The 15,513-nt window shown below is 39.4% G+C and overlaps 1 protein-coding gene across 2 annotated transcripts in view; it reads right to left on the minus strand.

Moving 5' to 3' along the window:
• Positions 1 to 4,867: 4,867 nt before the first annotated feature.
• BBS1 (Bardet-Biedl syndrome 1) overlaps positions 4,868 to 15,513 on the minus strand; it is a 1,329,035-nt gene continuing 1,318,389 nt past the window's right edge. For both annotated transcript variants that reach the window (XM_044078217.1, XM_044078216.1), the window contains one exon: positions 4,868 to 5,566. In XM_044078217.1, the coding sequence (XP_043934152.1) occupies positions 5,480 to 5,566 (87 nt within the window). In that variant the 3' untranslated portion in view covers positions 4,868 to 5,479. The remainder of the gene's footprint in view (positions 5,567 to 15,513) is intronic.

The following is a 15,513-nucleotide window of genomic DNA, read 5'->3' on the forward strand; positions in this document are numbered from 1 at the left end:
CTCTTTTCTTTATTTTTTGGTTTTTCACTCCTAACATGGTCAGCTCGCTTCTTAGGGAGAGGAGATGCTACAGAAGGCCCAGAAAAGTGAGAAACAGTACTTTCTCTCCACAGAGGCATTGACAAACTCTTTAAAACTAGCTTATTTTCAACTTTAAACTACAGCCTTGTGACCAAAAGCCTCACAAATGCTACACTGGTCATCTAGGTATGTAGCACACAAACAACAGATATATTTTGGATGGGCATCATTGTTTGGCAACGTGTGGCCATAGGCCACACACTTTTTAAAACCTGAATGTTTTTCAGACACTGTCAGCACCACATAAACAACTGTTACACAACAAAACACTCACATGCCCATCGAAGAAATACCCAACTGTTGAGAAAGAGGGCAAAGACAAGAAATGCCAAATGGTATCCAAGAGAAGGGAAATCCCAAACTAATATATTGAGGAGGAGTAGGAAGAAGAAAGACAAAATTATGAAAATTTGACATGCCTCTGACAAACTGCCTGAGCACTAAGGACCACATCTGTAACTCTCGAGCAGCAAATGGAATATGAGGTAACTTGCTCAATACAACGTGATTATGGGTAAGTAGAGGAGCCTGAGCACTGAATTTGAAGCTTGAGAGTGGCACTTCAACATTTCATGCAAATCAATTTTTGAATTCCTCACTGATGGTTTGCTGGCCAAACTCCAGATTAGGGAGTCTTCTCGTCTGGCTTCCACTTTTGGAACCGAAAACCCTTCTGTTGAGGACTGGAAGGAAGGGACATCATCAAATTAAATGATAAAAACAGTGCTAGCAGACAGATGGCAACTCCAACAAAGCAAAGCAAGTACCTTTTCTACTGTCAAACAAAGCTAATGTTTCTTTTTGTTAGCTGATTTCACAAAACACTGCTGCTCATACTAAGTGGAGTTAAAATGTCCTGTCCACCAAAGAAACCAATGACAGAAGTAACACTAGTTAAATCATTTACATCTTTAAGGAACAATACATCAGCAAAAATAAAATACAATAAAAAGATCAAGCAACTTGTACAGCAGCCCAGGCAACAGTAGGGAATTACTGAAACTAGCTGTGGCTGAAGTGAATTTTGTCTGGAACTAAACTGAACCAAAGAGATTACACAGGAATCTACCCTGGGATGCTTGGACATACATACCCTTGCAAGACAGCTGGGGTTTACAGAGGGCATTCATCTTTAAGAGGTACAGAACTGAATCCACATACTTTCAATGTGAAAAAAAAACATCCTTAAAGAAAGACCCCATGGACTGCATTATCCAAGGTTTCTCATCTTTCTTGCCCAAACAGTGGTTGACATGCTTTGGGGGAGAGTCAGAGGGATAATGTGTCAGTCCATAGTGGTCTTCGTGAACTTAAGCATCTCTCCAAAGAAAGGATGGGAGCTGCAAGGAAGTAAAGTCCTTAGTAACCCCATCTGCTTTTGAGAAAAGTACGCCAGGATCTGCAGTAACTCCATGTGTGAATACAGGAGGAAAAGTGACACTCTTCTATGCATATGTTCATAACAGAACAGCTTGAGCTTATCCAATCTAAAAGGTGATGAGAAAAAAAGACAGGTGAGTCAGTTCTGGGGAAAGGGATACTTGAGCTAGTCCATGCAGACAATACCTGCTCATAAGAGGCCTACACAGAGCCTAGTGCAGGTGCCATAACCTGTCTGATTTTGCAAGAACAAGTCTCAGAAGGCACCAGGCACAGGATGCAAGACCTGTTGCTGGACCATTCCCATGCAACTACCAGTAGAATCCTTAATACTGGCTGGTGAGTCTTCCTTGATTCAAGTGGAAGGCAGAAGAGAAGACTCCCTAATCCAGTGTTTGGCCAGCAAACAGTCAATGACGGATTCAAAAAACTGACACACGTGAAATGCTGAAGTGCAAAGTGCACAAAAGCTCTGAATAGTTCAACACAAGAAAATCAGTGACATCACAAAGAAAAAAGACTCCATAGAATGAACGATGAAGGCACATCCTTCATGTTCTTCTAATCACCAGCTTATGATGGCTTCAGCGTTATTTAGAAGAATGAGGCAATCACAGATGGAGTTAATTTGGAAAGTGCTACCTTATCCTTGGAATGCTGATCAAATGCCCTCTCCCATCTGTCCGGCACTGACCCAGAATTACGTATAAAGACTCAGTAGCCAGTTATTTTACTGGACATCTTTCACAGATGTCATGCTCCAGGGTGTAAGGAACAATTTGAGTTTTTCCCACCATCTCCTGGAGGTAAGTGGAATGAAGTGCTGGCATATATGACATTACTTCGTGTTGCACACCTTTCCTGGCAGAATAAATAATACATGTGTGGGTACATCTTTGTGAAATGTCAACAGCAGGAATGCTTTGAAGATTTTTGCAGTTTAGCCACTGTAACCGAGAATATTCCAATTGCATATTTTTGGCTCAAGTACCAAAGTGAGTGAGCATCAGGAAATTACTGGGCATTGCAATGGCCAAAAGTACTATGTAAATTTGGTGTGTGCACAGGCAACTACAGAAATGTCAAAATTGTGCCAATATAGGTCTATCAGGAAACAACCCCCCCCCCCCAAGAGTTTCCCCAGTGCAGACAGTCCTGAAAGTCAGATCAAACTGCTCCCATGATTTTCAATCAAGGTGCCGTGGAGCCCTAGTATTCCTCTATCCATAGCCCTCAGTGTCTTTGCTCAAGAATCAGGAACAAAGACAAAAATACTGGAGGGGGAACAATGTCCAAAAATCAGGGAAAATTTTTAATTACTCTAATTCACATAAAAGTTAATAGAAAAACAGGTTTCACAACCATATATATTTTCTGAATAATATGTATGAAACTCTAATGTCTAGCATTATTGACTGACTATAATCCTCAGTGATCCCAGAAAAAAAATGCTTGTGATCAGGACAAAAATATAAGACAAAATCAGGAACTGTTGACAGTTATGCCTCTAGCATCTGACAGGAACTCCTCCACACAAATTTAAGTTAAATATTAAAAACAACAATGTCTTCTGGTTGTAAAAGAATTTCATGAGTGTTCACAATTCATCCTATGATTCAGCAACTTTGTAGACATCATTAGCTGCAAATTCACATTAATGGCAGAAAAGGTACAATGATTCATTCTCTTTGAGAAAGCCAACAAGGCCCTGGACAAGGAAAAGAAAGTGCACACTGCCTACTTGGACATAATGCCCCACTCAAGTATTACAGAGAAATTCTCCCAATTGGAAATTAACCACTACATTATGTGATGGGTAGCCAACTGGCTCACTGACAGAAAATACTGCCAAAGTGGGTGACCACTAGTAGCAAAAGACCAGTCACCAGTGGTACCACAGGGTTCTGTGCTGGACACCATACTGTTCAGAATTTATTTCTCAGAAGTCCAAGCAAATTTGGATGGTCTGTAGCTGACCAACTTCACTGACGACTACAAATTGGGAGCAATCATTGAGTCCCCAACAATGCTAATACATTGCAGACAAGGTTAACACAGACAAATGACTGGTGCCAAAGCCACAGATTAAAGCTAAATCCAAAAAATACATTACTATTCCTTTTGGGAAAGCTGACATCTCTGCTAATTACACTGTAGACAGCACCCTCCTAAGTGTAGACCCAGTTATATGTGATCTGGGTACTCAGGCTGACAGCAATCTGAACTTTGACCAACATGTATCCATAAGTAGTAAGGAAATCCTTCTGTGTGGCACATCTTAACATCTTATAAGCAAAGACATTGCATCTAGATCTAAGGATTTTATAATACCATTATACTCGTCCCTCATCAGACCAATAATTGACTGCAATGCTTCCTTTTGCATGTACCTCACTAGAATACCTGCAACAACTGGAGATACCACAGAGGTTTCTCACCAAGAAATTACAGGGTACACAAGACAAGTCTTATGTGGAAAGACTGAAAGCCCTGTCACTGTATTCTGTCTCCTACAGGTTGCTAAGGGGTGACCTGTGCCCTACTTACAGGGCAGTCTCTGACCTGTTTCTGATGGAAACGCTACAGATTTGTAAATCAAACTGCAGGAGAGTCATTCGCTCCACGGATCTCATCTTAGTCTCTTACATGAACAGATCATGCTTGAGAGATAGCTACATCTACTAGAGACTGCCACTTCTCTGGAACAAGCTTCCAATTCACGTGCAACAGAGCCCCCCCCCCCAAGCAACCTAGATCAATGGATGGGGGACTATAAATTCACTACTGGGGTGGTACCAATCTCACTCCTGGACACAGAAAGTCAGTATTAACTAACACTGACCCTTATCTTTGCAAACTTCACTCACCTAACCACTGCCAACTGGGGCAAGTCAAGAAAAATACAGCTAGGCTTGTAAGGGATTCTAGGGCCGTTAGCCGGGTTAACCTACAAGGAACCTCTCTCAGCAAGTTCAAAGCAACTTTAAGAAGGCGTTTTAATTCAGTTTAATAAAAAGACCCTTCCAATGTTATCACTGCATTGTGTTATTAACATCAAAAATGCACTCAGGTGCATATTTGTATAAGGTTATTTTGTTTGCTTATTATGCAATTTATGAATGTGGAATTATTATAAAATTACAAGACCACAGGAGGTAGAAGGATTGGGGTTCCTTGAATATTTTCAGTGACTTCCATAGTGTTTTTACACTATAGAAAGGTTGAAAAAATCTCTAAATTAGATTATTTTAGAAAGTTAAAATTTACAATTAACTAACAAAATAAACTAATTAACACATGACAGTCATAGTTCTTACAAATCACCGTAGAACAAGAAAAAGTTAAGTGCTGAAAAATTATTTCTGAAAAATATAAAAACAGAATAAAAAACTAAGAGTATCATTAATCATAGATAAAACTCATTTGTTTACCAGTTTTATTTGTTACACTGCACTGTTGTTCAAAAAAGGAGTCAGTTTATATCTATACAGTGACAACAGAGAAAAGCTGACAAGCAAGACTCCCTGTCCAACTATTTATGAATGATACAAATGGGGACAGATTAGAATGTTTTACAAAGCTTTCCAAGGTAACTATATATTCTATGTTCATGACAGCCAAGCAAATTTCATTGGTTAAACAGGTGGTATCACAAGAGTATCTCTTGTTTTGTCTGTACACGTTTAATATACTGTGGTAACTGAAGATGTTCTAATTCCCCTAAGATGCCCTAAATGGAACACAACATGGCTGAACCACTTTTCTCAATGCTGTATAAAAACACTTACCAGGAAACTGAATTCAGTATAAAATGTCTTTGCTAGTTACACTCATTCTCAGTTTAGTCTGTTGGTTGCAATCTATATATTTCTGCACCACACAGATGAGTAACTATTTTACAGTAATCTAGTAATGTACATACTTTTACAAGTCTCATTCTGCTAACATCTAACCATAAAATGGCTTATTTAGGGTTTTGTTACATTTCTTTTCCCAGAATCTTCTTCAAGTCTTCATGTCAGGTAAGAGCCAGTCCTTCACTTACTGGCATAGATATGTGTGCTGTAAGCAGTGGAGTACACACTCCCTCTTTAAGTACAAATACCTGCAAACAAAAACAGGATATGGACAGTTAATAATTTGTGTCTGAAACATTACCTTCAAAAAGCATTATGGATGTTGAGTACTGGTTGCTGTGACTGGAAACTGATATGTTTATATCATTCTCTAAAGGGTGCTTCAAAGCAGTCTGAATATATCTTTATGTAAGTCCTGATTCCTAATAAAATAGCTACACCTCTCTCCACCCACCTTCTGGTATGCCTCTCCTTCTAGAAATTCTCTTGCAGCTAACTTTTTGAGTATCCTTTATTCTTAGCTTCATTTGCTGAACCAACACTATTTCATCCACCTTTCCTTTCCAACATTTGCAGAATCTTTTTCCACTTAAGATTTGAACAATTTCCACATTATCAGAGAAGCCGTTGCTCTGTCACTACCTTGTCTCTTCAGTCCTCCCCTAAAGTAGCTGGGGTCCCCTACACTGAGCTGTACCACAAGTCATTAAACAATGTCTAAACTCAGTTACCTCATTCTGGGGCCAGATAGCCTGAATACAGGCTATATGGCCCCAGAATGAAGGTGGAGCCAGATATCCTGTATTAGTAGCCTGAATGCTTTGTTTACCTCCTCTGCTATCACAATACCATTTGACACAGCTACTCCCGTTTTCATACCTTACACCTTTCTTTCACTGTTAGGGTCATGAACAAGGATATCTCATCCTTGCCAACCACTTATAGTACACCATCTTAACCTGATAACATGCTCCTGCAATCTCCTCTTCAAACAGTTCTTATGCTGAGCTCTTAAAACTACACATCTGTCACTCATACTAGTCTTCAACAATCAGTCTGCCACCCAAGAGACTCTATCTAGGCTCCTTCAGACATTATGCTATATTCCCATTCACTCTTCTTCTCTGTAATGAATATACGTATTCTATCTCCACATCCAACGGTCACATTCCATCATCTTCTACATCTCTCATTTATTAGCCCTCCCCCAAATTAAATACTTACACATCATTTGCTTTATGAACAATACCCATTTCATAGAAAATAGTATAAACTGGGCTTTTTTTAGGTTTTACAATTCAAGTATCTTTGCACAACATAACGTCAGCTAAACAAAATAGCACAAGACCATTTGAAAATTTAATTTTGACCAGAAATACCCTAAGGAAACAGCTCGGTTGAGAGCACTTTGTGTGCTAGAGACTAGAGACACAGAATGTATAAATGTCAAAACATCAGTATGCTGACTCAGTTCCTGACAAGCCCCCCCCCCCCCCCACAACACAGCTTTTATCCCCATGCTCAAATTCTAAATTTAAACAGCTACATATAATACATATTATATAAACAATTCAGACATAAATTGTACATATGTAAACTAAGCTTTGCATACTCACAAAAACAATTCCCCTTTTCATTAGATTTCCCATATATGCTTGTCCCTGCAACCAATAATGACTAATGATCATGCCTAACAGTAGGTTAGCTAACTTTCCATAATTATATAAATCAGGGAAGGACACATGCAAACAAGTGTGTCTGCCTCTAATTATTTCAGCAGGTCTCATTTTACTCTTTCTTGATCTTCACAAGGTAATATATATGAACAACTGCCATAAAACCAGGTTGTCTCAAGAATGCACTACTGCTGTAGCTATGACCACTTATCTTTCAGCTTCAGTCCATCTCCGCATCTTACTACACAGCCATGATCACCATGGGAGAGTGCAAAGAGAATTAGAGGCACAGTAGATATTGGAACTCAGATGTAAAAATGCAAGTGCAAAAAACCTAGATATCTGATGCTCTGCTCAAACATCTTCATTTCATAATGTGTGTACCATTCCTATAATAAGCTCATATGGGTCATACCGCTCTACCTCCCCAACACTTTCAGCCTTATGTATTCTTTGACCCATTTCAGTTTCATATTGTTAGTGTGGTCAGCAACTCCATCTGCTGCCAATATGTTTGACTGTTACTGTCAACTACTCACTATCCCATTATCAGACGGCTTTTTTCCTAAGTCTCTGTAGTTTTGTACAGTTGACAGAGTAATATCTCTCTCTGCTAGTTGCTCCTTCCCTGTTGGGTGTGTCATTACAACCTAAATGTTTGATCATTAACACTTTCCCTCTGCAGTTCCTACCAGTATAACTATCTTGTTTTGTATTTTCTTCTATCCTTAGAAGACTTTTAAATAGTAAATGTTATCCATGTATGTACTTCCATGTCATTTCCCTCCTCTGTCATCTAGTTTGCTTAAGTCAATAGCTTTCCATAGCCCCTTCCAACTCTTCTTGAATACTTGCAAACATTTATAATCGTCCCTGGCTGTATATTTACTATGCTAAATACTTCATGCTAGCATCTTACCCTCCACAAGCAACTACAGTTGTCTGTCTAATGTGCCTCTTTTCAGAGAAGGCCAATTACCAGAGAGCTGTATTTTTTATCTATTGACGTAATCTAAAAGCAGCCCACTCCTTTATCCCTTACAGTGCCAGAGGCAAGCACAGCACTCCCATTTCCTCTTTACCCAGTTGTAATTTACAAGGTATAAAAAAGATTTTTAGTACGTTTCATAACAACTTATTACTTTATACATAAGCCTAACTTTATCACACATCTACTTAGATAACATTACATAGAACAAAGAACCTCATCAGCTTGCCTCACGTTCTCATTTACTTGTCCAAAGACAGCAGTTCACTGTACATCCTATCTAGCCTCCTGCCTATCCACTCACCTCCTACCATCTCATTGAAGCAAAAAACTTCTTCTTCATGAGGTCTCATCTGAGGATCTGCTGAGTATCTTTAAGACCTTAATATGGCAGCACTGCTCTTGTTTAGTGTCTGATCCCCCAGAATCTTTCTCCGGGGCTTGCTTGCCATCCAATGTATATATTACAAAATAAAAACAAATAGCTCAGGATGTGTTACTGGCAGGATGTTGCTGCATTGGTAAATGAGTAGCTTTACATGAACAATTGTTTTCACCTCAATTTATTGTATTGTGTGAACTTGGGGTGAACTTTCTGGGAGTTTTTCCCCAAGTTCTCCACTGTGGTGCAGCTGTGGAGTTGGTATATATAATGATGAGGGGTGTGGGACTACACAGTCATTCACATGGGGGGGTGCAGGGCGGAGCTTGCCCCTAAAAAAAAAAAAAAAAAAAAAAAAGGAAGGTTTTTTTGTGTTTTTGGGAGGTTTCGACTCACCTGTTTTTAATATTCATCTTTAGGAAACCGGGAAGCTGAAGGAGCATTCTTTGATTGCTCATACGTGAACTACTTAGGATTATGCATGTTGTTTTCCTATGATCTTCTCTGTCTTTTATAATCTTGCTACACTATCCATAGACTTTCCAGCATATATAATACAAATTCCACTGCTGGTCTCAGCCAAGCTTTCACACAGCTCATGGGTCTTTATGCCACCCTGAAAAATTTTGATTTGAACTGAGTGTACTGTTTGGGCCCAAGCTTGTCCCTGTACTTGAGAAATTATTTTTATTTAATTTACTTATTTGTTTGTTAAGTAGGCAGGTGTGCTGGTCCATAGACCCTTTTCAACCAAGAACCTGACCCAATGTTAAAAAAAGAAATAGGACGGACAATAATATATTCAAACATCGCATGAAGACAATCTAGAGTAAGGTAAGCACATGGTAAGGATATGAATACAAAGAATTCATATAAGGTTTATACAAATACACAGGTGAAGGGGTAATAGGACAAGAAATCGATGGAACTTGCATCGTATGCATTTCTGTCAATTGGAAAATGTTTAAACTGCACATCCATCAAACTGCTTAAATATAGTTCAAACACATTACTACTCACTACTCTGATAATGCAGCTGGGGAAACCTCCTCAAAGCAGTACCAGTGGCAATGGCCCTGGAAGCAGTATCTACAGTGATAAATACTCTTCAATGAGTTGTGACCTGAGAAAAAGAAGAAACTAAACTATGCTACACAAAGTAGATTTTTCCTCACAAGAGAAAACTGCAGCCAAAACATTCTTGACAGTTTCACAATTAGTCAGTATAAGCTTTAACAAACGAGACAGACAATTCATAATTCTAAAAATCAAAGTTCTAGAAGCATATACTTTTTTCCCAGACTTATAAATAGCTTTACCATCCTTATCAGATGGAAAATTATTAAAATTAACAAAATGTTTGACAGCAACTGTAGTTGCCGGATCAGATGGAAAAGGATTAGAATTAACAAAATGTTTGACAGCAACTGTAGTTGCCGGGTAAGGTCTGGTATGATAGTATAAAACCTTGTAAGACTGAGGAGCGTTCTACATTCTATCCGCTTTCTTAAGATCAGAAGATCGGCTGTCAGGGAAACCACTGGCTGTGACAAACACATCCTCCAGGGTAGCACTGAGGGTTCTAGAAATTCCACATTTTCAATAGGGTGCTTATACATTTAGAATGACATGTGTTGCGTTAGTGTGCATTTTCTGAAGGATATCAAGAATGAAAACATTTTTGAGAAGGAGTAATATACTGCAGTCAACTAATAATGATAATAATTAGAGCTGTACTTGACTGACGTAACCATAGAATTCTGCACAAGCGTGGTGTTGCATTAAAATAACATAAGTGCAGCTCCTATGGGTTTTCCAAATGAACAGCCACGCATTTTCTCATGGTCGTAATAGAGCAGCTGCAAGGTAGTAAAGCCATGAGTAGAATGGGAAAATATTTTAACTGTCCTCTACAAGCATATGTGCCATAATCGGGTAACCTCAGTCCACATTTATCATCATCTTCTTTCAGCTGTTCCCGTTGGGGGTTGCCACAGCGGATCATCTGTTTCCATTTCTTCCTGTCCTCTGCATCTTGCTCTGTCACACCAACCATCTGCATGTCCTCTCTCACCACATCCATAAATCTTATCTTAGGCTTTCCTCTTTTCCTGTTACCTGGTAGCTTCATCCTTAGCATCTTTTTCCCAATATACTCAGTATCCCTCCTCAGCACATGTCCAAACCAATGTAATCTTGCTTCTCTGGCTTTGTCTCCAAACCTTCCAACCTGGGCTGACCCTCTAATATACTTATTCCGAATCCTGTCCACCCTCGTCACACCCAGTGCAAATCTTAACATCTTTAACTCTGCCACATTCAGCTCTAATTCATGCCTTTTTGTCAATGCCACTGTCTCCAACCCATATAACATAGCTGGTCTCACTACCCTCTTGTAGACCTTCCCTTTCACTCTTACTGGTACTCTGTCACAAATCTCTCCTGACACTCTTCTCCACCCAATCCATCCGGCCTGTACTCTCTTCTTCACATCTCTTCCACACTCACCATTACTCTGAACTATTGATCCCAAGTATTTAAACTCATCCACCTTCACCACCTCTACTCCTTGCATCCTTACCATGTCTCTATCCTCCCTCTCATTCACACACATATATTCTGTCTTAGTCCTACTAACCTTCATTCCTCTTCTCTCTAGAGCATATCTCTATCTATCCAGGGTCTCCTTCACCTGTTCCCTACTCTCACTACAGATCACAATGTCATCTGCAAACATCATAATCCACGGGGTCTCCTGTCTGATCTCATCTGTCAACCTGTCCATCACCACTGCAAATAAGAAAGGGCTCAGAGCTGATCCTTGATTTAATCCCACCTCCACCTTAAACGCATCCGTCACTCCCACCGCAGACCTCACCGCTGTCACACTACCCTCGTAAATATCCTGTACCACTCTTACATACTTCTCTGACACTCCCGACTTCCTCATACAATACCACAACTCCTCTCTAGGCACCCTGTCATACACTTTCTCTAAGTCTACAAAAACACAATGCAACTCCTTCTGACCTTCTCTGTACTTCTCCATCAACACTCTCAGAGCAAACATCGCATCTGCAGTGCTCTTTCCCGGCATGAAACCATACTGCCGATCACTAATCATCACGTCCCTTCTTAACCTAGCTTCCACTACTCTTTCCCATAACTTCATGCTGTGACTGATCAATTTAATCCCTCTGTAGTTACTACAGCTCTGCACATCACCCTTATTCTTAAAAATCAGTACCAAAACACTTTTTCTCCATTCCTCAGGCATCCTCTCACTTTCCAAGATTTCATTAAACAATCTGGTTAGAAACTCCACTGTCATTTCACCTAAACACCTCCATGCTTCCACAGGTATGTCATCTGGACCAGCAACCTTTCCATTCTTCATCCTCTTCATAGCTATCCTTACTTCCTCCTTGCTAATCCATTGCACTTCATGATTCACTATCCCCACATCATCCAACCTTTTCTCCCTCTCATTCTCTTCATTCATCAACCCCTCAAAGTGCTCCTTCCATCTGTTCAACACACTCTCCTCGCTTGTGAGTATGTTTCCCTTATTATCCTTTATCACCTTTACCTGCTGTACATCTTTCCTAGCCCGGTCCCTCTGTCTAGCCAATTGGTACAGGTCCTTTTCTCCCTCCTTAGTGTCCAACCTTTCATACAACTATTCATATATGCCTTATCTTTAGCCTTCGCCACCTCTTTCTTTGCCATGCACCTCATCTCCTTATACTCCTGTCTACTTTCTTCATCTCTCTGACAATCACACTTCTTCTTTGCCAACCTCTTTCTCTGAATACTCTCCTGTACTTCCTCATTCCACCACCATGTCTCCTTGAGGTCCTTCCTCTGTCCAGATGTCATCCCAAGCACCTTTCTAGCAGTCTCCCTTACTAGCTCTGCTGTAGTTATCCAGCTATTTGGTAACTCTTCACTGCCACTCAGTTCCTGTCTTAACTCTTCCCTGAACTCCACCTCACAATTACCCTTTTTCAATTTCCACCATTTGACCCTTGGTGCTGCCCTTACACTCCTCCTCCTCTTCTTGCTCACCAATGTCATCCTACAAACCACCATCCTATGCTGCCTAACTACACTTTCCCCAGTCATCACTTTACAGTCTCCAATCTCCTTCAAACTGGCCTTCCTACATAATATATAATCCACCTGTGTGCATCTTCCTCCATTCTTGTATGTCACCCTATGCTCCTCCCTCTTGTTAAAATACGTATTATGCAGATTTTAAACTAGCCATGCCGAGGTGTGTGTGTGTGTGTGTGTGTGTGTGTGTGTTAACTAAGCTGATGTGTGTGTGAGTGTATGTGTTAGCTAAGCTGGTGTGTGTGTGTGTGTGTGTGTGTGTGTGTGTGTGTGTGTGTGTGTGTGTGTGTGTGTGTGTGTAAAACATACCTCTCAACTGTCCAGATTCAGCCTCACAGTTTTTGGTCTCTTTCTCATACAATTTGTGGTTTTCTGGTAAATCACGGAGGACTGAAGTCACTAAATAATAGCATGTATATGAGTTTCAGACTTCATATATTTCATATAAGCCTTCTAAGTTTATGAGAGCAATATTTTAAATCCTGACCCTATTTTTGGCCCATTGTTCTCCCACTATGCTAGTCTTGGACCAGATTTCTTGCATTAAAAGGTTGAGAGGTATGGTTCTGTAGAATTTAGAAAGTACCAATTTATTATGTTTTAAATTTAAAAAACTGGTTCTTTGCATTGTTTTGAACTTGCATTAAACACTAAGTGATGCAGTTATTAAAGAGGAATGCTGCAAACAGCAAGGGCCTTCTCCACACCCATGCCATTAAGTCAGAGATAACCGTACCACACAATAAATTTAATTCCCCAAGATACCACACTCTTGATGCTGGTATACATATCTTATCGACCAAATGTTTGTCATCACATGTTAATGTGTTGATTACAACTCCTTCACTACATATACGTAGTATTATTTGTGCTGCTTAATAAAACAAGACATTTAACAGTGCATCACATTCTACTGTGAAACTTTTCACAATATTTTTAACGTGGTATTTTAAGTACACATTGCTGTACTTTTAAAGAACAATACTGCTACAGCTTCTACATATATGAAGAGTACAACACTACTGGTTTACAGCTTAGTTATTTTATACATTTCAGTCATTCTCTGACATTTAATTTAACCAATTCAGTGTTGTGAGGGAGCAAGAGCTCCTCATAGCAAGCAGTGGATGCAAGGCAGATAAAGAAATCATGGGTACAGTGCCAATCTATAAGAGGACACAGACACACATGCACACACAAATACATATGTCATATTACATACACTCACAGACAATTTAGAGGATTGTCGAGTCACCAGTGTCCTGCCTTTTGGCGACAGATGTACGGGTTAGTGCCCAGCATCAGCACCTACTAGATTTGTTTATAAAACCTACTAATGCACATTGGTATTTACATAACTACAACAGCAGAAGGTTTCAGAATCAGATTTATTTTATCCATTGATCAGATTGACTTGATACCCACATATTAACAGCAGCAGTGGCGTGTTATACCAATGTTTGTTATGACAGACTTTAGTTTCATATTAAGATTAATAGAGTGCACAGTCCTTTTATATATGTTACAGTTGCTGATTATGTTATTTTAATGAATTTCTGTAAGGGTGCAGCTAATGTGACATCAATGTCTATATGCTAGAAGTGTGGTACAGCAGAAAGTAGAAGGTAAAGTGTTTTACATGCCTATTGCCTACTACTTCCCTTAAGTTTTTGGTTAATGCTGAAAGGGACTTAACTGGTGTTTCTGTGTGAATGTATATTTTCAAAGTTAAAGTTACATTGGGGAACATTTTCACAATTATTTGAATATTGGTATCCCACAATTTGCATGTATAATAATATAACTCCGCCCTGTCCACTGGAATTGTGGGATACCAATTTTAGCTGCTTTTCATGGGCCTTTGTCCAGATTTTTGATGTGTACAGGTTGAGAGGTATGATTCATAATAGATCATTAGAATTAGTATGGAGCATAATTTACTTCATTTTTAGCACTGCAAGGAGGTGAAAGTTAATGATAACCAGACTCCGCCGGAGCCCTGCCCTGGTACTGTGGGACTCTAACCCACTAAAACACCCCCTAACACTGGGACAATTGTAGCCTGCTAGAGATCATATTCTTACCTTGCTGTATAAATAAAGGGTATTGGTTCTCCATACTGCCGTCAACTGGAATCGAATTCAACACTCACTGGTCTAACACCCAACATCCCAACCCAATACACCAAGCAGGACTCTTCAGGTAGATCTAAGATCAACCAAATTTTGTCTTGACAATTTTTTATGTTCTTTTTAAAATTCCTTTCGGGTGATTTTTAGTTGCTGAAAATAGACAAAATGTGATAGCTTTTTATAGGTCTTGTGCTGCTGGCTGTATATGATTTGGCTTAATTATTATTTGTAACTCTCTAGCTATAAAGATTAGTCATCTTCTTCCCCTTTCTCCACAGCAGATCATCAGTCTGCAGAAAAAGTGGCAGTAGAGTTTTACAGTATCGAGTTGCCAGCCCAGCACCCAACCTTCCTCAGAAAGCACACACTCACACCTAGGGCCAATTTACAATGTCCAATCCACCTGCAGCATGTCTTAGGAATATGAGAGTAAATCCACACAAACATAGGAAGGGCATGCAGACTCCACACAGAAGGAACCCCAGCTGAGAACTGAAGCAGAGAACCTCTTACTGTGAGGCGATTACACTAACTGCTGCACCACTGTGCTGCCCCAGCTGTAAAAACTAGTCTGCTGTAGTTTTTCAACTGTTAAATGCTATTTATCATCATTGTAACATTGTGTATACAACTTTAATAATACACTTATATGCATGCACTTACTTGTGTGAGTAAATATCAATAGTATAATTGATAAACTATACTTATGCAAAAGTAACGCATTACTTTATTTAATAACTAGTAATAGTAATATGTAAAAAAAAAAGGGTTTACTGTACTGGATAAATGCCTGGTCTTCACCTCAAAGCTTCTGAATAAAAATATAAAAGAACAAAGTGACACAGCTGCAGGATAATCCAAAAAGATAGTTTAATCAAAGTATATCCAAGTTATATCCAAG

The sequence above is a fragment of the Protopterus annectens genome, chromosome 7.part0 (genome assembly GCF_019279795.1).
Source record: "Protopterus annectens isolate FY-2018-M chromosome 7.part0, PAN1.0, whole genome shotgun sequence".
NCBI classification, from domain to species: domain Eukaryota; kingdom Metazoa; phylum Chordata; order Ceratodontiformes; family Protopteridae; genus Protopterus; species Protopterus annectens.